The sequence below is a fragment of the Scophthalmus maximus genome, chromosome 8, assembly GCF_022379125.1.
Source record: "Scophthalmus maximus strain ysfricsl-2021 chromosome 8, ASM2237912v1, whole genome shotgun sequence".
Taxonomy (NCBI): domain Eukaryota; kingdom Metazoa; phylum Chordata; class Actinopteri; order Pleuronectiformes; family Scophthalmidae; genus Scophthalmus; species Scophthalmus maximus.
The window spans coordinates 20,255,710-20,282,801 of record NC_061522.1 but is presented as its reverse complement, the minus strand read 5'-3'; the positions used below and the strand labels follow the sequence as shown (position 1 = coordinate 20,282,801).

Sequence of the window (27,092 nt, the reverse complement as noted above, 5' to 3'; positions counted from 1 at the left end):
AGACACAGTCTGACATGTTGACACACACACACACACACACACACACACACACACACACACACACACACACAAACACACACGAATAGTAAAAAGCTAGGGCCAACTTACACACAGGACGTGTAGGGCCACGGCTCCTTCTGTCCGCTCCTTGTTTGTGAACAGGTCTGTAGGGAACTCGTGCAGCGCTGGAAGGGACAAAAACATGGGGTGAGAACAATTCACATACGGTATGTGAGTTTGTGTGTGTGTGTGTGTGTGTGCGTGTGTGTGTGTGTTTCAGCAGAGCGTGGTACAAGGAACTTATTTCCAGTGCCCGGAAGAGAGGTCGACCATATGAGCCCAGAAACCCATTTGAACTTGTGCGTACTTGACAAGAAGCCTCCTTGCCCGAGTGTGTGTGTGTGTGTGTGTGTGTGACAGTACAACTGTGTCCTTGCATGATTCCCCAGAGAGCAACTAGAGATTAGGGAAACAGGAAATAAAAAAAGGGAGCGTTAGGAGACAAAGTGAGGCCAAAGAGAGGAGAGAGAGCGAGCGCAGTAAAAATAGAGCGAGCGATATTTCGGGTTTCGGAGGATAGGAAGTAGGTCGGGCGGGCAAAGGAGAGAGAAAAAGGTGGCGGGAGTTCAGCGGAAATTTGCAAACTCCACATCCCTGCATGTGAATCTGAGAACAACTGTGTGCGCACAGGCAACGGGGAGGGCCGGATTGGGTCGGCAGATGGAGGGATTGTGAAGGAAAACAGAAAGAAGTGGAAGAGGGGGTTTGGCTTTAACAGCCGCACGGTCCCCTTTCTGACTGCCAAGACCAGCGGCAGGCGCTCGGCTGCCGCAGAGGAACGCGTGCCCCTCGTCCCTCAAGCGTCCGAGTCGTCCCCGCAGATCATCTACTGCACACACATCAGGAGAAACCATTCACAGGCCACCGCTAACATCTGGGAGACAAAGGCCAGGCACCAGGCACGGAGCATGTGGCGCAACAAATGGCAACATGAGAATTCGGAGGTTTCTTTTAATGGCCGGCACAGTAAACGGATCTAAAGTTGGAGATCCCGGTGGCGAGGCCCATAACCGTTTGGGGGGGCAACGACGACGCAAAAAATGACAAACATATGATCCCAGGGCGAGTGACAAGAAATGACTAAACTGTTTAAGAAAAGCAAGCGCAATCACTGACAAATCGGTGTGAACAAACACACTTGGCAGTGCTAGCCAAATTTTCACAGCAGGCATCGGAAGAGATGGAAGAAAAGAAGAGAGACAGTTTTAATGAAGCGAAGCACAGTGGTGCTTTGAGCTGAGTGCTAACATGCAGCTGTTTTGCAGCTATTAAAGTTTACCATGGTTACCATAGGCACAGTGTTGTCGGAACGGAACACTGTGCATATTCCATATTCACATATTCCAGTTGAAAAATTCCTATTCATTTTGTGTTTAGCGCCTGAAGATCAAATCATCACGTAAGTGTATTGTATACAAGAGAGTCAATAAAAACAAATGGAATGGTCCAAGTTGTCATTTAAGGTGCATAGACTAATTCACATATTCAACTCATTGATGTGACACGCAAGAAAACACTGCACCTACAACTTTTCTAGTAGCTGCTGCGGTAGCTTTTGACCAACTATGCTTTTGACCCAGAAAAAGGCAGCAAAACCTGCTTCCATTCATCGTTTCACTCTTCAAAACCAGACTCAAATGTGGACAGTTGGTGCTGCTTCCGCACAGCCTGGGACCCAGACGAATTCTCCGAGCTCATTCCATTTGCTCTGCCAGACTCGGTCTGGATCCCCTCCGTTGGGAAGTGATTTCCCTCCGGCAGAAACCTTGCTAGTCCAATCACAGCCAATTATCTGACAATGGGCGGGGTTTAATAAAACCGTGACAAAGAGAGGTGCGACTTTTGTAAGCGTTAGATGAGCATTAGGTGAGCCCTACGTCTGCCTGCACACAACGTTTTCCTCAGAATAGATGTTTTATGTTTGGCGCAATTTGTGAGTAAATTCAAAACGTCATTCACAACACATGTCACTTGCGTTAATTCTTGCCTAATGCTACGCTAAAACCCTGCTACATCCGTCGTATGGTCTGATGCTGCTGAGCTAGATGTCTGGCTGACTGCTGCAACGTATTCTCAACACGATGGAGCTATTCATGGAGTCGGTCTAATATTCGACCATGTGCTCAGGTGTAGTTGACTACTGTATGTGGTTACATTCCCTTTGAAATAAGCGACAAGCACATTTTTTTTGCATGCAAAAATTACTGAACTGATTACAGATCACAGTGCCTGTTTTGAATGTGGTTTTAAAGGTGATATACACATTTTTTTTATTACAGTGGTATTGAGCTGTATCAAAAAATTCTGCCCGCTGGATGTGACCTGAAAGAACAGAATGGAGACATCTGTGAGATGTGGCGGAGTCAACGAGTCTCTCACTTACTTGGTTGCCGCTTTTCAGATTTACTGCATCGGCCACTTTTGAATCCCCGTTTGTCGGAAGGCGACAGAGGCAACAGGTTGATTACCAAGCTTTTCATGAATGTCGGCACCAAATCTCATGACATCCGATGGCGGATACTTATAGATGCTTTAGGTGCTGGATCAGCTGACAGACTGGCATTTCCATTCTCGAGCCAATTAACTGCGAACATAATAATTTTCCACTTCTTCTTTCCCACTGTTTTCTCCCACTCCCCCCTCTTTTTGTACTATGTTGACCTATTTGCATCCTCAGTATCTTGCCGTGCTTGAGCGGCTTGCAGTCCTCCTCTGCACTGTTCCACTGCTTTAACTTGTCGAGCTTAACACAATGCAGAGCAGCCTGTAAAAAAAGCCACCGAGGGTGCAGAGCGGCAGGGCAGCGGGCCATCTCGCGGCGACAGCTGGAGGTGTTTAATGCTGTTGCAGGCCGGTGTCAGCTCGCTCAAACTCAGTCGTGCCAAAATGCCCAAGCTAATGTGTGGAATGAGAGAACAATCAGCTCACCTGGAAGGAATTATTAAAAGACAGCACACCTCTCTCAAGAAAAAGCCATCAAAATCATCAGAACATATATGATAACACACTGAAAAAGAAGGACCCCACCCACCCCAAAAAAAAAAAAATCATCATAATGATGAAGCTGAGTGTCTCCTGAAGTCTTCAAAGAGCCTGTGCGGCAAAACCCATGCTGCTAATGACTGTCCTAGGAACCACCGAGCCCAATTTCCCATGAGAGGTAAGTACACGTGAGAAAGAAGAAGAATGGCACGCACTGTACCTCCATGAAAACAATGCACATCAATGCTGAGAGACTCCGCTCCTGGATCAGCAACACACACTCGCCATGTATCACCCCAGTGTGTACATATGTTTAAAACACGCAGAACTAAACACTTAAGAGAACAATTTCTGTTTTATTATTTGGGTTCCTCTTGGACATTGGTTACCACAAAAGCTAATTTCCCTCGCCATATTAAAAGTGAAGCATTCGGTCAGAAAAAGCCAAACAATTAGGAGAAGCTTCAATCTTCCCCTTTTTGGAAATCAAGAACCCATTGTTTCCAAAATTATTAATTCAATTCAATTTTATTGTATAGCGCTAAACCCCAGCATACATTGTCTCAAGGCACTTTACAGAGTGAGGTCAATATTACAATATTACAGGGCGAAACCCAACGAATCCCACAACCAGCAAAGCACTTGGCGACCGTGGAGAGAAAGAAATCCCTTTCAACAGGAAGAAATCTCTGACAGAACCGGACTCAGTTGTGGGCGGAACATCTGTCTCGACCGGTTGGGGGGAGGAGAGAAATGGGGAAGAGAGGAGACTAAGAATTTTTTGTTGGTAAATCTGCCACTGGTTATCACTTAAAACTGCACATGTAATAACAGAAAGGCCTGACTTGCACATCGACCATAACGGGTGTTAGATGGATGTAACTAGGCACATTGAATTGTCAGTTTGTGTGTAGACTGACCACAGTAGCATAGGAGGTGTAGTCTGAAGTGTGGTATCATGACAAACTTTTTGATCACTGCGCACTCCTGCCTGAGGGGACTGAGCTGAATGGGGCTCCACACAAGCAGGTGAGACAAAGGGCTCAGCGGTTGAGTCCTGTCAAGTGGACCTGGCGATGGAGACGAGGGCGACGCGCTGGCAGAGCAGCCGATGTTCCCCGCGCGCGGACTGAAGCCCGCCGTGCCAGTTGGGGATGCAGGCGGCAGATGCGCTCATCGCCATACCCTCGTCCGGTTCACACCAATGGGGACGCGTTCGTTCATACACCTGCATCCGTACTGCATGGACACTCTGCTTAGCTGCACATGCTGCCGTTGGTCAGGGGTGGACTCAATTTTTAGACATTTCTACTTTTATTATTGTGAGGAAATATTCCATGAAATGGATTTAGATTGTACTGACCTAATCTAGTTATGCATTCGCCATGTGCCCCATGTACATGTTCATCAAAACACTGCAGGCCTGGTACCCAGGGGTGTAGCACCAAATTCTGGGGCCTATACATATGCAGTCTCTGTGGGTGAAGTCATTTTCATATTTGACATTCGTCAGTGTCAGCGGATGTTATCGTCATTAGCTCCGCGTCGAACCTTGAAGATTGAAATGGGTCGTCCCTGACCACGCCCATAGTGACATGCGCAGTGGGCAGCCATTCAATGCCTTGCGCTCTCAACCGCATCGCCATCTTTGGTGATTTTCATTCGATCAAATCTGTGAAACATCTTCCTGAATAAGCTCTCAAACATATCCCAAAAAACTGGGACAGATCAGCGTCTAGACGCGAAAACTGACGAATGTCAAATATGAAAATGACTTCAGCCCTGGATTTCAACAGTTTCAACTCGCTGAAAGCCCGTCCACCCCCAGAAACAAACAGAAAAAAACGTTTTAATTCCAGGCTTTCCAGGGTCCCCCCACTCGGGGCCCTGGGTAGTCTGTCCCCCCCCGTGCTGCGCCCGTGCTGGTACCCTTTGTCTTCTTTAGTCCTTCAGCCATGTACAGGCTGTTGACTGAGCACGTGTTCTCGGTCACGTCTCACTTCACCTTCACACATTTACACAGTAACACACACAGACACTTCACAGTCTGTTGGCCACTGGGCAGCTACACTCTCCTGAAGGGAGAGGGCTGAAGGTTCAACAGCTGTGACAGCAGTTACTGGGGGGGGGGCAGTCACCTCGGCCATAATACTGAGCTAACTTCTTTCAAATTTAACAGAAGTAAAGCATCACGCACTTCATTGCAGGAGATCGTACCCACCTCAACCAGAGTTACATTGTACAGCGTTCAGGATGAGTAAGAAGTGTCTCTCTCGCCATCGCAAGTCAGTGTAGCATCGAAATGCTTTCAAGCTTCCAGGTAAAGATAGTTGCAGAATTGTGCTTCAAGCATCCTCGGGGTTTTAGTTTTTTTTCCAGCGCGCAGCACAATCAAAGTACAGCACGCCGAATGTCTCGCAGCAACAAAGCCATTCGTCGACACAAGGAAGCATGACCACTGGCGTATGAATACGTGCAGTGATCCGTCCGCGAGCACAAAGAGATCACTCTCCTCTGTCTCTCAACGACACCTACCAGTTCACGTCTGACGCAGCTGCTGTGTTCAAGGGGTGACTCGCCCTCACACCATTCCAACGCTCGTTCAAGACGAGCAGGAGAGGGGTCAGCAAAAGACGGCCACTTGCCTTTTCAGAGCCGCCAGATCACACCTCGTGGTGCGTCAAAAACAAGATGACTCCACACACACTGAATGCAAAGACCAAAGTGGAGTGAGCACAATTTAAGATAAAGACCCGCACAGAGCAAAGATGGAACCTCTGGCTCAGTAATTCTGCCTCAACGGGGCGGGTTCCTGAATATTTCACTGAGTGAGAAGCTATTTTCAAACTGTTTGAAGGAATAGCGCACCGGATCACAACTGCAGCATCGGGGGTCCGGATAATGGGTCGATGTCGATTAGCTCGTTCGTCCGTGAGGCAGACGAAATTGTGCGACCCGCGTGCTCTAATACGTGCACTCCGGCCCGAGCACCAGGAAAGTGTGCTTTACCGCATCCGTCGGCACACGAGCGCCTTGGCAACAGAGCGAGTGTCTCCTTGAGGCAGAGTGTGTTTAAGTGGCAGCGGGGAGAGGTGGGCACAAATAATGGACTGCTCGCCTTAACCTGAAGGGAGCCACTACTGCTGCTGCTGCTGCTGCTGCTGCTCCGCGGTACACTCGCCATTAGCGATGATGTTTGATGTACTACACACACATGGAGTGAGGCACAAACCCACGTGTAAATACACGTTCACATTCTTGTCTTTCTATAATCGTAAGGACACTCGTTGACATAATGCATTCCCTATAGCCCCCTACCCTGACCGTAACCATCCCAACTAAATGCCTTAACCCTACTCTAATCTATTTCTAATGCCAACTCTAAAATCAAGTCTTAAATGTGACATATTACGCAAAGTTCAGGCGTTTTAGACAGAGGGTGAAAAGAGGAGCTGCAGAAATGGGCAGTGTGAGAACACTGATGCCTTTTCCGAACATCCGAGCATGCAAACCTTTCCGAGTGGTAGCCCAAATTGAAAAAGTATGAACCTTGAAATGGAATCATTGATGGAGTTGGTGTTGAATCAGGAAGACGGAAAACCTGGATGTCTTAAGCAGAAGTATTTATTGTAAGAGCTCGATATTGAGGAGACTTCCGGTTCGCCACACAGATCAACAGGTCGACAGTGTTCGGCGTCCCATGACAGTCTGCCCGGCCCCGGTCTCTGTAGTTGTATTTAGCTTTGAGTAATGTCGTCATCTCCCCACGACTATGAGTTGATAGAGAGACTCCAGCGGCTCACTGATTTTTTTCTACCTTGCCATGGATAAGACGGCCTCGCTTGGGGCCTGAGAACCAAGAGTTTCTCAGGGAGGGTAGAAAAACTTCCACGACAAATATATGAATATGAGAATGACATGTCACCCTTTAACGCTCAAACAGCCTTTTGTAGCTGTGAGGAGTGGCACACTGCATCAAAATGTCCTCACAACGATGGAATTGGGCCTAAAGACGCACAACACCCTCTCCCCCACACACACACACACACACACACACACACACACACACACACACACACACACACACACACACACACACACACACACACACACACACACACACACACACACACACACACACACACACACACACACACACACACACACACACACACACACACACACACACACACACACACAGAGGCCCAGTGGGATTTCCATTGTTTCCTTTTTCTGCAATCATCCAGTGCTCCCCCTCGTTTCGTCTTCACTGAGAACCAGTGGCAGTCGGCGTATCAATCAGCAATCAGGCCTCGGCTTGCTGGGGACACACGTTACGGCTCAGTCTGCCTCCTGTCTCCCGCTGGAGCCTGACTTTCCCGCCCGCTAGCCCGCCCGCCCGCCCACATCGCCCCGCGCCAGCCTAATTTAGCAGGCACTTTGGACGGAGCCACGGTGAGCCGCCGAGGGGGGCTCTGCCGAGGAGATGTAGCACGACTTCCGCTTGGCTTCGGGTCAGGGGTATTAAGCCAAATGAAACACAACTGCGGGTGCGATGTCGCCCTCTTCACGGGCACTGCGGTGTTCTGCTGCTCACCCACTCGCTCACCTACTTTTCTACAGACTGCAAAAGGCCGCGGGCAGAGCCCACTCTCTCCGCAGCGCGGCGATGCGCGGTTCACTCCACTCCACAAGACCGTCTTTTTGCGTATGGGAACTAAGCATTGGTTCCTGTCGCACATTTCTTTCCAAAGTAACACGTGTACATCATCGACAAATGCAAAAGAGCTCATAAAACAATCAAAATTGTTTGATTGGCCGAGCGCTGGTGATTTATTTAAAAAGAGAGGTGGAAGCGCGAGCACAGGGCACATACATATGGTGGTGGTTCCGCTTGCTCTTGGCCTGGAACCACTGTACAAGTCCCACCGGACACCCACTCTCGTCATCTTTTTACAGACCCTCGCCCCCGCTCCGTCTCTCATGGTTATTAATAACCATCACAGAGCCGGTGGTGAAAAGGTGGAGGGATGATCAGGGGATTTTCTGCGACCTCTGCTCTCCAAATATAAAATATGGCGCTCAAGGAGCCCCCCCTGCCCCAGCTTCGTTTCCCCCCTTCGTCCAAATCTTGCCCCGTTGCTTCCACCTTGCTGATCTCTTGGAGCGCAGGAACGCTAAATCCACCGGCCTGATGCGTGTAATGCAAGTAATATCTGGATGTTCACTCCATATCCTGGCTAAGGAAGGCAGATCCCACACGCAGGCCCAATCCCTTGTGTGAAGCTGGCAGGACGGGTGAACGGCCACGGCACCATCAGGAGTCCGTGCGGGTTATCCCTCTAACACAGGGCGCACGGGTAACCAGCTACGCGGAGGCTAATGGCTTCATTAAGGGGTGTTGATAAGATAATGAAGTCACAGTGAATTATTCAGAGTGCCTTAAGTGGGTTGCCAGCACGGAGACGCTGCTAACGTCTCCGTGCTGGTTGGCCACAAAGGTAATTTACAACTGACAGACAACGTATGATGAGCGCAATGAACCGTGGAGAGGGAGAAGCGCAACTTGACACAGTAAAGTAACGCACTGCCCCTTCTTACCGCTGATGGCACCTCTCTCCCGAGTGAGAGCCTGGGTAACTTACATAACCACAGGGCGATGCTCGGTATGCTCTAAAGGAGGCTTTGGGGAGAGAGGGTGGGTGTTTGTGTGTGTGTGTGTGTGTGTGTGTGTCAGTCAGAGCAGGAGTGAAAGGCACATAGGGAGGGAATGCGAGTGTGTGTGTGTGTGTGTGTGTGTGTGTGTGTGTGTGTACGTGCGTGCTTGCAGATTTCTGCCCTGCTCACTTCTCACTGATGATATAATACTTTCAGGCTGTTGTCATGGAAACGGACAGGCACCGCTGGCTGGATCTGGCATAGGGGAGTGGGGTTGTTTAACTGCATTTAGATATTTGGACGAGAGTGTCCTTTTTGGCCTGGACCGTATGCGCGTGTGTGTGTGTGTGTGTGTGTGTGTGTGTGTGTGTGTGTGTGTGTGTGTGTGTGTGCGCGCGCGCGTGTGTTTGTGCGCGTGTGTGCAGATGGTGTGGCTGTTTTGCACTTGTGATGACTAAGCATATTATATTACAGTTTGGTACAGTACAGGCGAAACCCGACCTTTGTAGTAAAGGCTTGAGAGCATCTCACTGTGTGTGTGTGTGTGTGTGTGTGTGTGAGAGAGAGAGAGAGACAGAGTGAGAGACAGAGCAGTGCAAACACACTATGATCAATGTAAGATTCGATACCGAGCTCGATCACTCATATATAAATTAGACTTATGGGTCCAGGTGCGTCGCCAATCAACCTGGGCTGAAACACGACGGTCCGAGCTGTTTTCTGGACAACTGTATTTGGAGGCAAAATGCAGAAGAATCAACACGCCTCAAGCCTCAGTAATGATTACTTCCTGGACAAGGAGAAACTGTGGCAAACTACCACAATGCCGCCGTCTACTCAGCTCCCGTCACACAACCGGTCGGCACCAGAGCGTCTGTACGAGCGTTTGTTCCAATCCCACGTGGCAGATGCGAAACTTCGGCCTAGCTGGCGTTGGTCGAGCTGAAAGTGAAGGGATCCCAAAAGGCATCGGCATTGGCTGATGAATAAATGAGACCCGTGCAGGCTGTGACGAACAGAAAGGATCCTCTCGTCTTTGTGGGGGGTTTGGTCGTTGTTCAATGAGTTACTAACTGTTATCAGCCAGTCGTGCCCTCAACACGTTCATAGAATTAAACAAGGGGGGGATCGTGTCAGTGCCACAGCGGAGGTCCATTAGTAGATTCGAGGGTACCGTGGTGGTGGTGAGCATCAGTTAAATATGCCATTAATGAATTCCCCTGCTAGCACTGTGGATTTGCAATACAGCTCCCTCCGCTCCCTCTCCCTCTCTCTTGTCAAACTACCATCCGCTGGAAAGCATATCCAGCCCATTATGATTATGAATGCAATGATTCGGCATCTCACCCATTTTGGCTAATTATGCTCAGTGGGAACAGTTTTTTCTTCTTCTTCAGAGAGAGAGAGAGAGCGAGCGTGTGTGTGAGAGTGTGTGTTTGTAGTCAGCGTGTGCTTTCCCTCTGTGAAAAACAACAGAAAAAGCCCATCTCCTGATCAGCCACGTCCCTGACAGTGTCCAGCTGTAATTACATGGTGGTGAAATTTTGTCTGGTGGTGAGAGCGAACGGATACTTGCACTTGAAAGGAAAAGGAAGGGAGCGATCTTCATGGAAGGTAGCGTCCAAAAATAAGAGGATCTTTCTCACTTCTTTCATGGGTCGTTCTGTCTTGGGTGGCCACATATTATTCAGCATCTGAACACAGATCTCTAAATAATGGAGAGAGGAGAAAAAGCTCCGCCACAGCTGGCATGCTCACTTGTTTTGTATCCAGTCAAAGGGAATAAGTTCAGTGGAGCGCAACGCAAATTTGCCCTGAAAAAAAGGAAAAAGGAATCTGACTTTCCTCCTGATTTAAAAACACAATAATATCGTCCGTCCTGGAGCTGCGAGACGAACAGCCGCTCGGCGGTGGGGGTAAACAAACTCCTATGTGAACACGAAGCCCATTATGTGTCGCTCTAAAGATACATACAGCTCAGGACATGATGCAGGGGAGCGCTGTTTATCCCTAACATATCCCTAACACCGGCCCTTTAATCTTTGGATCTTTTAGAGAAAAATGGGGAATGATAAATAAAAAATTGCTGCACCGTATGGCGGGAAGCAATGCATTTTGGGACTTGACTCCTGGTTGGGTGGTAGAGCAAAGAGTGCAACGAGAGCTTTCGTGCTAAATTACGCACTCTGACACATACACACACACACACACACACACATACATGCAGAGGATGAAGAGGCTTCATTTGCAACGGTGTCACCAGCAGTCGCAGCTGACCCCTCGGGAAGCGCGCCCGCCAAGCAAAGCTGTCAAAGCTCTCGTGGCGGCGGGACGACAGAGAGCAAAAAGTCAGGGACAATAACAAAAGCAACCGGGGGGGGGGGGGGGGGGGGGGGGGGGGGGGGGGGGGGGGGGGGGATGCGGGCGCTGCACGGCATCACGGCAAAGTAAATAAATAAAATCAATGAGAATAAAAAAGGTGATTAAAGTTGCATTTCCCCGCACCCTCTGGGATGCGTAAGAGCTCGTCCCCGTGTACGAGCCCGTGCATATTCAGGAGCGACACGTGGAGGGCTGGGGGGCCTGTTCTGCACATGCTCAGTGGGCGACGATGATGCGGGCTGACACATCGCATGTCGTGAGCGTAGTTACCGTGCTGAGTAATGTGACATTTAAGGACTCCTGCTTTCCTTTTCCTTTTTTTTTGGGCCTTCCTTGCACAGTTCACTGCGCGCGCGCACACACACACACACACACACACACACACACACACACACACACACACACACACACACACACACACACACACACACACACACACACACACACACACACACACACACACACACACACACACACACAGATGTGCTCGCATGCATACGTGCACATATATCGTGAGTCTATAGCTTCCTTTCAGCAGAAAAGACAGACAGTTTTCTGCATGGTTTGAGTGTGACACATGTCTCGCCACTTCACGTCTCTACGTTTATTCTGCCACATTTACAATGTTTTTCGTCTCTTTGTGTCGTCCAACTTTTCTCGGTGAGGACTTCTCCTGCTGCGACGTGATTCCCCATAATCTTACATGACCTGTGCATGAACACTGGCGGACGAATCTGCGCACCATGCAGACGGAGGTTGCAGAAGATCGACTGTGACTGAGGAGAAAATCTGGACGGGAATAATGATGGAGGGGTTATCTCTCAAGGTGTCCTCGAGCAAAATGTTTGAAGACAAATTTCACCTTTGAATCCCGAAAGCGGACCGTCTTGCTGATTTGAGTATCATTTCTTTATGCATTAAGGTAATGCTTTGAGATAGCACTGTGCTTGCAATATTAATAATAAATATACAAGTGAAATAATATCTAAGGGTCTGGGAACGTGGCAACTTCTCTACATCAAAGTCCTTCGGGGCGAGAATCACAAGCAGTCAGACAATCACACAGCAACAACATTTGCGTTTAGGCCTCAGACTAAACAAGAAATTTGAAAAATGCCTTTAGAAAAATACTAAGAAATCCATATTTGCATACATTTTATAGAACAATAAAGTAATTGATTTACGACGAGAACAGATGTTGTGTCAGAAAACATGCATGTAGACACAATGGGTTATTATTGAGGTCAACAAAAATGATTGAGTTCATATTCATGTATCGTACGATAAGTCGATAATGTAGTTATCATGACAGGCCTACTCATACATACTGTGTTGGTACTGATATGATGAAGTCAGTGGCCGGTAACTTATTACTTATGACACCTGCTGCAGTGTGGTTAAGTTACAAAACTAAGAAAAACCTCAGAATTTACTGGCTTAAAGTCATAAATTGACAAGAAACAAACTTGCATATTCTGTCAGTTTGAAGTGGTGAATTTACAAGAAAGAACTCACAAATTTATGAGAAACCCCCCCCCCCAAATATTCTTAGAGATTATATTCATGAATTTAAGTTTTTTGTTAAGGAGACACATTGCTTCCCTTTGTAAGGTTGAATCAACCTTATATATATGCATATATATATACACACACAAACACCACATCATAGTGCATAGACTAAATCATATTATTGTAAGCTTCCAGGCTTTAACGGGATATTTTTCCAGTTTCTGTTTTCTTGTCAATGTGTGACTTTCATTCTCAGAAAATATTTCATAAGCTTTTGTCACCACAACATTTACATTGACAGGCCCTACCCGCTACTAACTACAGTCACCCTACATCACTGCAACACATATGTACAAAACTAACAGCATTATATATACATCTACACAATTTAAGATGTGTTTATGTGCATATTTTAAAATAAATAGTTTGTTATGGCAACATTATAAACGGCCCAAAAGCACTACTCGATTATCAGTAGCTTTCTTTCCTCGGAAGGATACAAGGAATTAGAATGATCACTGTTAAATCACATGATAGATCTGGAGAAATCTCTGCACTTGATAGAAGTGGATAGTCTCATTTTCATGGTCATCACAATGGAAATCTGTTGACTTCTGAACAACAATATGTCACATACACCGGCACATCAGCGAGTTCAATCAGCGCGACACAATTCATGGGGCTAAATTTGGGCATAACCCTGGCCTCTCAATATCAAGATGATGACTCACTTTTTCAAAGTGTACATCACCATGGTAACGCAGGCTGCACACCAGAGATGGTTAAGTTCAGTCTTTTGAGTCCATGCATAAAGCTCAGCTCCTCATGATTCATCTCTATGGCATCGGCACCGCATTCAGATCAGATGAATGAGGGGAGTCATTTAAACCACAGCACTGCATTAACTGAGAGTATGTATGAAGAAGCATCAGCGTTGAGACACTTTGAGATTTTCTTTCTCGTCTCTCAACAGGATTTATTATACAGGATGTTGGTAGCAGCTACCGCTCTCTGGCTACTAAACATTACTTCCAAGAAATAGCAGGTGCCTCGCTGAACATTATTTGAATATCAATAATGAATGAATTTGGGTTTGCGCCGACATTTTTCATTTGAGCGACTGAAGCAATAGATTGAACCCACGTTCCCCTGTTACCTCAGCACGAGGCCGAGCTTTGAGAACTGGAAACCTTTTCACGTCTGCAGTGTGGTGCCACGGCGCTGCATCAGAGGTTTCAACACTCTGCCTTCATGGCCGGCACCAATTAGACAATTAACGCCTTCACTTTTGGACATGTTATTGTGTTATAGGTTTAACTTGAAATGGACTTTTGCACATTAATCTACACTAAATAACACACAATGACAAATTCATAATAATGAAAAAATCTAAATCTCTGACAAAAGTATGCAGACCCTCAATTCAGTATTTTGCCGAAGGCTCTTTGGCAGGAATTACAGCTTTGAGTCTTCTTAGATGAGTCTCTACAAGCTTTGCACAACTGGATCTGGGCAGGTGATCTCATTCTTCTCAAGCTCAGGCAGTTCAAGGACCTCTCTGCATTTGGCTGAGAAATGCATTTTAATCAACGTGGCTTCCGTCAAGCCACTCTACCAAAAAAAGAAAGGCCAAATTGATAAGAGTGATGCTGAGATGGTCGTTCTTCTGGAGACCGTTGGGTTCTTGCAGGACCTTGAGCGGAGGCGTGGTTCATGAGGTAAAGCTGTTGCCAACTTATAAGAAGATTGTAGGTTCTGTATCGGGCTTCTCTAGATAACACGTGAAGGTGTATTTGAACAACACTCTGACTGCTCCATCAGTGCATGAATGGGTGCATAAGACGAACACTGTAAAACACTTTGAGAGGTTTTCATTATTGCTTGGCCTTTTCCCTGAATTGTGGACTGTACATACCCAGGAATTTGACTTTCTAATCTAAACTGTGAATTTCCAAACAATTCTGACACAGGTGTTCTCCAATCGCATTGTTAATTTTGAACATCCACAGGATAATGCTCGCAAGCTATTGCTTGGATTTTAGATTATCTGTTGCCTCGACCTTGGTTTGTCAGGCTCGATAACAAACTGTCAGGAGCCCCTTAGGGCACAGTTTTATCCCCTTTTTTATTCACGCTTTATACTACTGAATATACTGTATATCTGTCACACGTGTTGTATAACAGCCTTCAAACTTGAAACCCTTTTTGTTTCAGCCACACCACGCCTGTAGCTACTGTAGCTTCAAATTTGGTCTGTGACAAACTTATCACCGACCGTTCCGTCGGTGATGTCTCCTGTGCGTTTGTTCCCTGGTTTGATTTGTTTTACATCGCCGGTGATTTTGTTATTTGTACTGACTGCAAGTCGGTATTGATTTCAATTTATTAAAATGATTATCTTATTTTGCACTCTGCATTCGGGTCCTGCTCCTCGAACCCCTTAACATCACGACTCGTCCTTGAGCTGATGTCTGACCAAACTGAGCGATCAAGCAGGAAGAGCATTGCTCGGGGGGGGGGGGGGGGGGGGGGGGGGGGGAGATCAACACTACAAGTAGCCCTCTGACGCAGTTTCCATTTATTTATTTAGATCTTGTTGCAAAGACAAAAATCAGTGAAGCAACTGTCACATCTAAGGCATAAGGCAAAGTGGCAAAAGGAAAGATATCACAAAAAAAAAAGTGCACCTGAACTTTGTCAAATTGAATTTGCCTGAAAATTAATCAAACTTGATTGTGGAGGGTACATCTCAGCACCATTACTTCAGTTAACAGACTGGGAGAGATTTGAGGCTAAAGAGAAAGAACCACATTGAGTCTGAGCCTGCGACACCTGTGCAAAAAATGTATTTATAAAACAACACAATGACGTTAAAAGTTGAAGAGGGGGGTGGAAAAAAGTAAGCCAGAGAAAAGTCAGCCTTCAGTAACCCTAGTAACAGCTCAGACATGAAAGCCAGGGAAAAAAAAAAAACCTGCCAAACGTCTTAAACCTAGCCATTCACAGGTACTCCTCATGCAGCTTAAAGAAACGTAGGCAAGAGAAAACAATTGGTAGAAACAGATTTCAGACTGTCTGATCTGGCAGGCGTCATCATCCAAGCCTCCTGGCTGCGACGCGTATTTGTGTGTGAAGAGCTCACCCTCACACGAAGGCAATCTGGCAGAGTGAAATCTTCTGATCCATGAAGCACATCAAACACCCCGTCGCACACTGCATGACAAGACCGTGCACCTTAACCTTCCACATGCTACCGCGCAGCACAGCTCAGACAAGCCAAAAGGCCGGAGGGAAGTAATTGCCTTCACTGGACGCATCACATATAGTTTGCCTGTCACCCTTTCCTCACGCCATCAAACTCGTGCCTCTCTGCGCACTGTGAAATACTGACTCAATGAGCATCCAGGTGATCCCTCGCCCAGCACAACATCCTACCACCCTTCATCCCAAGGATGAAAATAACGAGGGAAGGCCATGATATAATGGCAATTTAAAGGTGACATGTTATGCTCATATTCAGGTTCATACTTTTAATTTAGGTGACCACCTGAAAACGTTTACATGCTCTAATGTGGAGGAAAGGCATGAGTGGTCTCATACTGCCCATTCCTGCAGCTCCTCCATTCACCCTCTGTCTAAAACGCCTGGATTTCTTTTAGCCCCGCCCTCCCGATAAACCCCAGTCTGCTCGGATTGGCCAGCTGGCCCAGTCTGTTGTGATTGGTCAACAGATTTCAAAACGTGTGGGAAATGTCCCGCCCCTTCACCAGAGAAGTGGAGATTCTCAGGTTGCAGACGGGGTTACCCCCCAAAAGAGTCCAACTGTGACGTCAGAGTGGGAGAGAAATCTGAACCAGTTATTCAGAACCAGGCCGTAGGGTTTAGCCAGCTCACAAAATAACAAAGGGTGGTCTCTTTTCACAGTTTATGGGCCGGCAGGCTCCACAGATACACACGTTTATGTGCACAAACACTGAAAAAGGGATTTTTGCATAATTTGACAACCAAGGCCGTTGCTGATGAACGAGCATTTCTCTTAAAGTACCCGATATTTTCAAATTTCTCCCACAAAAAACGGCAACACTGGTTCACACACACACACACACTGTGGAATCATCTTCACAGGCATCTCCTCTCTGCTCTAGTCTGTTGACATTTTCGCGTCGCTCAACAGACGTCCCAAATACCAGGAGCTATTAGTTCCACCTTCATTCTGTCTAATGAAGGGGGTAAATGCCGAAGATGTTACCAACGACTGAACAACATGCAATCCAGTGTGTAGTTTCTCTGTATGCTCAGCATGCTGTTGGGGTTGACACTGAATGTCCTCTCAAATTGCTAGGTGCAGGACGATGTTCGCGGTTCACTCAGGAGACAGCCTCAACGTCGCTCACAGTCACACCAGTAGGATGGATCTTTAAAGGCGCGACAAGCCACTTGTTGCTGGTGGCAAAAGTTACCTGGAGCTTTCTAATTCAGCAGGGGAAAAGGGAAGTATTTCCTACATACGTACGAAGACGTAAGAGAGACAGAGAAGAGGTCACCATCAATAAGCAGGGAAGAAAATAAAGGAAGAATGCAAGAGAGCGTGAGTTGTCTTCTCTTCAGGCAGGGAATCGGCGGGAGCCAGTGTGGAGGGGGGAACACTCGGACTTGCGGGGCTAAATGCTGTGATGGATTTGTGTTATTCCCCCGAGCACGGAGCTCCAGCTCACGCAATAACACAACCAGATGACTTTGCCAATCTGCGCGTCGGGCCGGCTATGAAGGAACCGTAACTGTTGTCGCTGTTGTGCTAGGGTAAAAAAAAGCAGCAGCAGCCTACTCAAAGCTAATATTGTAATTTGGCAGAATGGATTTCTCGGAGGAAATCATTCCGGGCCCTCCCTGGGTCAATTTTGCATTTGATTAGCGGGAGGCTACTTTCGAGTTATTAGAGGACTGGCCATTTTTTCTGATGTGATTAATTCATCAGCCGCGTTATGGCCGATTGCTTACCTACTCGCCTCCAGCATGCAGGGAGCAACCAGTTGGGCTGCCCACGTGAAGCGAGGGAAGCACGATCAAACGCACACACACAAGTACACACACACACACACACACACACACACACACACACACACACACACACTCACACACACACACGCCTACACAGTGCAGAAACTAGAGCAGGCACCTTCGCATTAATCAATACTATTCTTAACGAGGCTCCTTCTTCTAATGGTTCCATTGTGTGCCACGGGCACACACGCACACCACATTTCTCACAGGGAAGCCCTGATTAAGTCACAGCAGCCTCCTTTCCTAAAATGAAGTGTTGCGTCGGAGCTGAGGCGAGTGGAGAGGAGAAGATGATTACCAACGGAGGAAGACCGCCTCCGGGGAAAGACCCCTGGACAGAGCAGTCGCGCGCGCGGCGCACAGAGGCCACTATCCGTGGAATCACACAATGTGCACTGTGCCGCCTCAAACCACCTCTGTTTGAGAGTAAGTCAAAAACAACATGCGTGGTGGACTGCGTCGAATCGGTGTATTCGTATGAGACGGACAAGGAGGAAGGAAGGGCGCGGGTGTGCGGGTGCGTGGGTGGTTGCATGTTCAAATTTCCGCTTTACTGCAGATGAAAAATACTATTAGTAGGGCTAATCTCCCTGTGGCTCGGGCTTGTTCGGAAGTAATGGATTGTTTTCTTATTCTGGTACGTCAAAGCACAATGTGGCCTCGCACACCAGACTCGGAGGGCAGGGGTCATCAAACTGAATAACTCTTGTTTTCCATGATAAAAGGAAGGATTGCTTGAATTTGCCTCCCTCAGCTCCACACACACACACACACACACACACACACACACACACACACACACACACACACACACACACACACCTACAAACACACATCATTTACATGAACTCACCACCTCTTTTAATGCAAGGGAACTCATTTTTAGGTATTTGAAAACCGTAACGGTGGAGGGACGGGGAAAATGACGGCGGAAAGAGATGTGAACACTCTCCAACAATTACTACCAGCTTCTGTCAGCGTTTCACATCTCTCTGTCTGCTTTACTCTTCCCCTGGCTTAAACGATGACAGAACGTTTAGAGTGGGGGTGGGATGGGCGACAAAAGTGTTAAATCAACAGAAGCGGCAGGGTCCTCGCTGTTGAAATCAGGAAGAGAGACTTTAGTGATGGGGCATGATGGCTGTTTCACGCGTGGCGCGGAAAATGACGGCCCCTTCTCCCTCTATGTCTCTCTGACTCCATCTCTCCTCCCGCCCTCATCTTTGTTGCACTTGATCGGCGGGCCTCAAATTTTTCGAGCAACAATCAGCGAGTGAGCGCATCCGCAGCGCAGCTTTCTCCCACAGCACAGAGCTCATGTTGGGATGCGTCCTCATCAGCCAGCCGTGCGCTGCACTCGCTGTGGAAAAACACACTCAATTGTGCACTAACACATGTGCAAGCCACTTCATAGATGGCACACATAACTGGTCCATCATTCGAAAAAAATCAATTGACAAACAAATATATATTTTTTAAATGCTGATGATCATTTTTTTTGTCTTTTATGTTTAACTGAGCTGAGAGTTCGAGGTCACTGCACTGCACCCACCCCTGCAACCTGCACCTATTGGACGGTACTTACTTCAATCACACAGCATCCACACCCAAATGCATACTGTACTTTATCGTCTGTCTGACTCTAAACGAGACCATCACTCACTAAATGAACATCACGCTGTATTGGAGACAGACTTGGGACCAGAGAGCGAGGCCATAAACTCCTCAGCAAAATGTTTGCTGATGTTGTACATCGAGTGAGAAGTAGAGTCATTCATTTCTCATAGACTTCTACAGAAACGGACTTCTTCTTGCAACCAGTGGAGCCGCCCCCTGCTGGTCATTCCAGAGAATACAGGTTTCAGGCACTTCCGCAGAGGCAGCTAGTAAACCTTGTGTGTGTGTGTGTGTGTGTGTGTGTGTGTGTGTGTGTGTGTGTGTGTGTGTGTGTGTTTGATTTCCCTTGGACTTCCCTTTGGCACAGCATGGCATTTTAGCCTGAAAGCCAGCTGTCTTGTGTAAGCCCCGCTGAAGGATTAGCTTCCAACTTGAAGATGCACATTGTTTTCCTCTGTCTCACCAACACCACACAAGGATTCCTTTTTCATGCATTTCATGGGACTGCAGCAGAAATCGCTAGAGTGGGCCAATTGAGGTTATTTAGCAGAAAAAGCTTGCAGTCCTCCCGCGCGTGGTGGGGGTTGAAGCCACCAGGGGGAATGTGCTTTAAATTTAGCACGAGAGGAGGAAAGAGCAGCCGCTGTATAATAAGCCAGAGGAGAGAATAAATTGAACTCTGACCCCAGCTCCCTTTATAGATGACAAGGGCGACCTTGGGAGGATGAGAAGGGAGATTGATGACGGAGTGTTTTACTTAATGAGCTCGCGGGAGGGTCAGCCCTGCCTCCGAGGGGGAGGACAATCGTCTCCCACTCAAGGTAAAAAAGCCAAAATGTCAATGTGATCTGCAGGAGTCATCTCCCGCCATCCTACCTTGTATCCATCAGTTGACAAACATGACCGAACATCAAATCGCCTTTCATGTACGTCTAAAAATAGCAGCAGGCATGGGTTGAGTCCGTGCGTGTGCAAGGTCTGATCCAATGAGAAACACCGCAAACCATGACGTCAATTTCCAAAGTCGCCCACGTGTGGTCGATTGAAATCCTTTTTGCGGGACTGAGTGATTTTGGAACTTTCCAAACGAATCATCCTGACACAACACCCTCGAGAGCGTCAAAGAGAAGGAAGCTGAGCCGATAACAAAAAAAGGTCACCATGGAAACAGGGATTGTTTTGCTGAGATGTGGCCACCATTGGGGGGGGGGGGGGGGGGGGGCAGGAGGACAGGAGGTAGTCAAAGAGGAAGGGAATGGGAGAGATGAAGAGACTTGTTGTGAGACAGATGTGAGAGAGCCATGTGAAGAACCTGAAGAAAATCTGGGACAGAGGCCGAGTGTGAAAACCGCTGAGGCGGGCGGAATGTCACCACCTGCCGAAGCCTGCGCTCACGAGGAATCATCTGACGGCGCAATCTGGGTTACCCCACGTTAAGGGAAACCAGGGGACCAGGAGGGGTAGGAAGACAGAACGTGCAGGGCTGATCATTTGTTTCCCCCCTCTTCTCCATTCTAGAGGGAGAATACTTTGGTGTTCTCTTTGTGTCATTCTGTCTCCATCTTACCTGGAGCGGTGCAGTTCTTCGACTCCTCACTCTCCATTTCCTCCAGGCTGCTGTTGTCCATTTCCTGCAGTAGCCTCCTTCCTCCCCACGTCTCCTGGTCTTCGCTGCTCTGGCTGGAGATGTCGAAACCTAGATTGCCGCAGAGAGGAGAGACAAAAAAGTCTACTTTCAAAATGGAAAAGGGACATTTCAGGGGGCGGCTACACCATCTAGATGGGGCATTCACACAAAACTGTGACATGACACCAGTTATACCAAAACGATCTCGTCCCTTTAAATTGCTAAAACAAATACTGTATGTGCGCGCCTCAATAACTCTGTCTAAATCTTCAAAAGTGGTTTAAAGAATACATGAGGGTGCCATAACAACAATCTTACAAGTTCAATGCACAATTGGTGCGAGATGGAACGGTAAAAAAAAAAGGCCAAATCTGTGTCAGACTGTGAGATGTGAGTTTTGAGGCCTATCAGGCGGTGCGATAAAAAACTGCTGAATAGTAGCCAACGGCTGCAAGTAGAGACGTGTCAAAATGTCGCAGAAGCCAATCGACGCCACTCGCATGTTCTGAAAATGCAAAAGAAGAGGAGGAGACTGACAAGCTGGCCCACAGGCAGGAAGACGGGAGCCGCCATGAAATGTTGATTTTGCAAAGCGCGTTACGTCCGTAAGCGGCTCACTTTCCATTTCTGCGTCATTGCCTGACGTCATCAGTTTGGTTTGTGTCTGAAAGACCTCAACAAAAAACACACTTAGTTATACGCCGGCGTCGCATTGGCTGCTGGCTTTGTGCGTCAGCGTCGCCGCCATATTGAACTAGGCGAGACTGGACTGTGATGAACACAAGTAAACAGATGGATCTGCAGTTTGTTCCGGATAGAAAGCAATTTACTGTAATGTTTACGTATCACAACAGATTTTGTTTTGTGATTTTTGTTTTTGTCTACAGTTAGGGCTGCACCTAACGATTATTTTCATAATCGACGAATCTGTCGATCATTTTCTCGATGAATCGATTTGTTGTCTGCTCCGTAAAATGCCATAAAATTGTGAAAAATGTCGATTGTGCTTCCCAAAACTCCAAGATGATGTTTTGTTTCGTCCGTTTACTGCGATAGAGGAGCAAAGAAACCAGAAAATATTCACATTTAAGAAGCTGTAATCAGAGAATTGTGACTTTTTCCCCCATAAATACAGCTTGAACCGATTAATCGATTATCAAAATAGCTGGCGATTAATTGATTAAACGATTACTAATCGATTAACTGTTGCAGCTCTACTGTGTATAATACAAATCTATGATGTGTATAACTGCAGAAGAGTCAGTCTTAACTTAAATACTCAAGACCAACTGGTACAGGGCTTTAAATCTTTTTACACTTAAAAATGCGGGATGAAAAGCAGCAAGAGACTGATACTGTGCAACTGACTGCCAGTGTCTCACTGTTCTTCTCCACCATGGTCAATGATTGGATCTTTGTAAATATTTCACATCGAATGAGCTGCGTTTCGACCTACAGCACAAAAACAACTAGGTTGTGCACACGCCTCTCATGAACCTCTAGCACTGATTACATCCTCACAATCAAGACTCTGTAACCGCAGACCGTAAACCCCTTGCATACAAAGACAACTCACTGGAACTGGTGGAGAAATGTAAACAATATGTGGAGTGTTTACAGGCCCAGTCTTGCCCGGTCCAATATGGCGGACGCGTTGACGTAGCGCAGCAATGGGGCAGAAGCGCTCAAATGTGCTCAAAGTTTTTGATTTGTGATCATTTTATGCGGCAGTGATGAAATCATTGGGTCCCCGTTTTTTTTATTTTGTTTTCCCCATATGCAAACGAGGACGCACGAGAGAGACGACACGCAGCAATGTGCAAGAGAAGGCAGGGAAGAAGAATAACCAGCAGGTAAGCAGGGATGTACACGCCGCAAAAAAGAAAATGTTTTGACCCAGGTCGTCGCATCGGCCGTTGTCGATGGTGTCTCGCGGTGCGAACTGGGACCGCCGCTTCTTTTGAATTCACGGCCAAAGATTTAATCACGCTGCTCTCGTGATTGTCAACTGGCAAAACCACTGGCACCCTGAAATCGCGAATTGGAGTGGGAGTCTGAGGAGGCACGCGGTTTCCCGATCTCTTGGAGCTCGGCAGACATGTTCTAGTCGCGTGTCACACAAGCGCTGACCAAAGATGTCCAATGAGCAGACAGAGGGTCAAACTGGCCAGTGACTTATTAATCGTATCTGTTCGCACATAAAGACAAAGGCACGTTTTGCAAAAAAAAAGGCAGTTTTACTGTCACTAACTGGACAATTTGAGCTTCTGTGTATAAGTTACAAGTTTGTGTCTCTCGGGTGTTTGCAGGTAGCAAAGTGCACGTCGGGCAATTTGGTTTTATGTTTTAAAGAGCAGGCCCTCTGATCACAGCCACATTAAAGCGGGATTCCCGACGTAAGCGCAGGGTAGCGAAACAGCTGGAGTGAGTGCACCGACACAGATGTGTCAAATTCATACATCGGAGGGGAATTTCAATGTTTTTCCTAAACACAATCCTCTTGGGGGGGGGGGGGGGGGTGCAGCACACAAAGTGAAGCTCCCACTGTGGCTACATCTGCACATTCTTCGAGACAGCAGAGGCACCAATGAATTCATTTCATACTTCAGAGAGCTCAGCGGGAGAACCTCTGCCCTCTCCGCCCTGCCAGCTTGCAAGCCGGGCCTAAGAGAGGGATACAGAAAGGACTTTAGATAAAAGTCCAGTTATTGAATGTATTCCTCCGGGCCACGGGTGACCTCCTCACCTGGCCTCACCTTCAGTGACACAGCGGCCTCGGGGTCAGTGAGGTTTTTTGGCATGTCAGCGCCCGTACTCTTCCCTCCCCGTCCTTCCGCCTTCTCCCCTGCCTCTATCGTTCTCGCTGAGAAGGAGAGGACGATGGGAGGGGATGATTACTGTGCCACTGCGAGGAGGCGTTTGAGTGCCCTGCTTTCCCAGCTCCACGACGTGGAGCTCCATTCAGCGGGAGCTTCATTAAGCCCAATCATAAATAATCAACTTTAATTGATATTCCGGCGAGCTGATTAAGAGTTAACAGGAACACAATGGGGACAGTGGGGGAATGCATTGAAAGGACGCGCCTGTGTTGACTCTTGCATCCCCTCTCTGAGCACATGCTGAGGGCTGCTCTGTTGCAGAGCCAGCATGTGCAGTGGGGAGAGGAGAGAGAGAAAAGAGAAAAACTGACTCGCACTGACGATTGTACAAATCATGAGAGTATGAATATTCATGCAGGCCTTGTGCGTCCACGGAAAGTGATAAATACTTCTCAGTTCAGCTGACGCTGACTCAGTAATCAAGTGGAGTGTGTGTGTGTGTGGGGGGGGGGGCAGTCAATGCAATGACAGATGAAAAAAGAGAGAGTGATGGAACACGTAGGCATTGCGGCAAGTGGCACAAAATAGGCCGTTACATGTGTATGAAGATCCATTTGGGGGGGGGTCATTTCACGGAGATGTCAGTAGTTGGAGGGGGACGAGGGGGGACAGGGGGGACGAGGGGGACGGGGCCTACAGTATATACCCTGGGGCACAGTGTCCTGATTCCACCGCACCTGAGCATGCAGGAGCCTCTGCATCCCTCCCGGCCCAGAATAGTTTCTCCTCCAGTCAAAGCTCAGGTGAATTCCCATTATAGCCCCGACAACTGTGTACCTCAGTGTGTGTACCTCACAGTGTGTGTACCTCAGTGTGTGTACCTCACAGTGTGTGTACCTCACAGTGTGTGTACCTCAGTGTGTGTACCTCACAGTGTGTGTACCTCAGTGTGTGTACCTCAGTGTGTGTACCTCACAGTGTGTGTACCTCAGTGTGTGTACCTCACAGTGTGTGTACCTCACAGTGTGTGTACCTCAGTGTGTGTACCTCAGTGTGTGTACCTCACAGTGTGTGTACCTCAGTGTGTGTACCTCACAGTGTGTGTACCTCACAGTGTGTGTACCTCAGTGTGTGTACCTCAGTGTGTGTACCTCACAGTGTGTGTACCTCAGTGTGTGTACCTCACAGTGTGTGTACCTCACAGTGTGTGTACCTCACAGTGTGTGTACCTCAGTGTGTGTACCTCAGTGTGTGTACCTCACAGTGTGTGTACCTCAGTGTGTGTACCTCAGTGTGTGTGTACCTCACAGTGTGTGTACCTCAGTGTGTGTACCTCACAGTGTGTGTACCTCACAGTGTGTGTACCTCACAGTGTGTGTACCTCAGTGTGTGTACCTCAGTGTGTGTACCTCACAGTGTGTGTACCTCAGTGTGTGTACCTCAGTGTGTGTGTACCTCACAGTGTGTGTACCTCAGTGTGTGTACCTCACAGTGTGTGTACCTCACAGTGTGTGTACCTCAGTGTGTGTACCTCAGTCTGTGTACCTGGGTGGCATGTGCCCCATTTCTTGTTTTTAATTTTTTTTTCTTTTTTTCTTTTAAATCAGGTCAAATTGAGGCAAAAGTGAACTCTGAGAGGACACGACCCCCCCCCCCCCCCACCTGGTTCAAATGGACCACGGGAACATTTGCTTGCTTCAAAATATCGGGTTCTTTTTTCAAAAATATAGTTTTGAAAGAAAAGTTTCATCCTGCCTGTTCCAGGACACCGTGTCATATTTCCCACCGACAACGCACAAACCACACAGGTAGAAACTGAAACAAGGAACATTTCTACACCCACACATGTTAACATCCAGTTGAGTTGAGTTGTTGATTGTGAATGTTGCCCCCCCCCCCCCCCTCACGTCCCTTCCCCGGCGTGTCCAGCGGCGGCGGAGCGGCTCACCTGAATCTTCCGCCAAGTAGGAGAAGCCCCTCACGGCCAGCAGCAAGCCGCCGAACAGGCAGATCTGGATCAGCACCAGCTCCTTCCGCCGCCTCCGCCTCGCCCGGACCTTCCTCTGCTCCGGCATCACTCGCGTCGGCCGGTCCCGCAGTCGGACGCCCGGCGGAGACATCCCCTCTGCCGCTGCCACAGCCATGCGGAGCCCCGGAGAGAGAGAGAGAGAGGGAGAGGGAGGGAGGGAGAGAGAGAGAGGGAGGGAGGGAGGGGGAGAGAGAGAGAGGGAGGGAGAGAGAGGGAGGGAGAGGGAGAGGGAGGGAGAGAGAGAGAGGGAGGGAGGGGGAGAGAGAGAGAGGGAGGGAGGGAGGGAGGGGGAGAGAGAGAGGGAGGGAGGGAGGGGGAGAGAGAGAGAGGGAGGGAGAGAGAGGGAGGGAGGGAGAGGGAGAGAGAGGGAGAGGGAGGGAGAGAGAGGGAGAGAGAGAGAGAGAGGGAGGGAGGGGGAGAGAGAGAGAGGGAGAGAGAGGGAGAGAGAGAGAGAGAGGGAGGGAGGGGGAGAGAGAGAGAGAGGGAGAGAGAGAGAGAGAGAGAGAGAGAGGGAGGGAGAGGGGGAGGGGGGGAGAGAGAGAGAGAGAGAGAGAGGGAGGGAGGGAGGGAGAGGGAGGGAGGGGGAGAGAGAGAGAGAGGGAGGGAGGGGGAGAGAGAGAGAGAGGGAGAGAGAGAGAGAGAGAGAGAGAGAGAGAGGGAGGGAGAGGGGGAGGGGGGGAGAGAGAGAGAGAGAGAGAGAGGGAGGGAGGGAGGGAGAGGGAGGGAGAAGAAAACACACACACCGAGCAGAGCCTCCCTGTAATAATTCCCACAGAACTGACTTATCTCCCAGCAACGGATGAGAAAGTACAGGGGAGGCGTTTCCAGCGAGCGGGGGGGTTGAAGAAAAATAAAGAAAAAAAAGTTGGGAGCGAATAGTGCCGGGATGCTGTGAAGCCTGCTCCGGCGAACACGGCGAGCTCCGGGCTGAGCTCGGGCTCTGTCTCCTTATGTCAAGTCCGAGTGTGTGTGTGTGTGTGTGTGTGTGTGTTTGGAGGCAAGCGAGCAGCGCTCCTCGTGGGATGCGGCCGTCTGCTGAGCGCGGAGGCAGAGAGAAACCGAGTGGGGGGGGGGGGGGGGGGGGGGGCGTCATAGGTCAACTTTGGGGACTCGACACATACTGATTGATTCCCTGGAGAAATACCCTTACAACGACCACATTACTAACCCTAACCCCTAACCACTGACCCTACCTCTAACCACAGACCCTACCTCTAACCACGGACCCTACCTCTAACCACAGACCCTACCTCTAACCACAGACCCTACCTCTAACCACAGACCCTACCTCTAACCACGGACCCTACCTCTAACCACGGACCCTACACATAACCACGGACCCTACACC

The 27,092-nt window shown here is 48.4% G+C and overlaps 1 protein-coding gene across 1 annotated transcript in view; it reads right to left on the bottom strand.

Annotated features, from left to right (window-relative positions):
• The window catches only part of LOC118312985 (sodium/potassium/calcium exchanger 3), a 46,235-nt gene extending 20,343 nt beyond the window's left edge, over positions 1–25,892 (bottom strand). The window contains exons 1-3 of the mRNA XM_035638109.2: positions 25,664–25,892; positions 20,837–20,965; positions 109–185 (exon numbers count right to left, since the gene is read on the bottom strand). Coding sequence (XP_035494002.2) covers positions 109–185; positions 20,837–20,965; positions 25,664–25,859 — 402 coding nt within the window. The 5' untranslated portion in view covers positions 25,860–25,892. The remainder of the gene's footprint in view (positions 1–108; positions 186–20,836; positions 20,966–25,663) is intronic.
• Between the last annotated feature and the right edge of the window lie 1,200 nt (positions 25,893–27,092).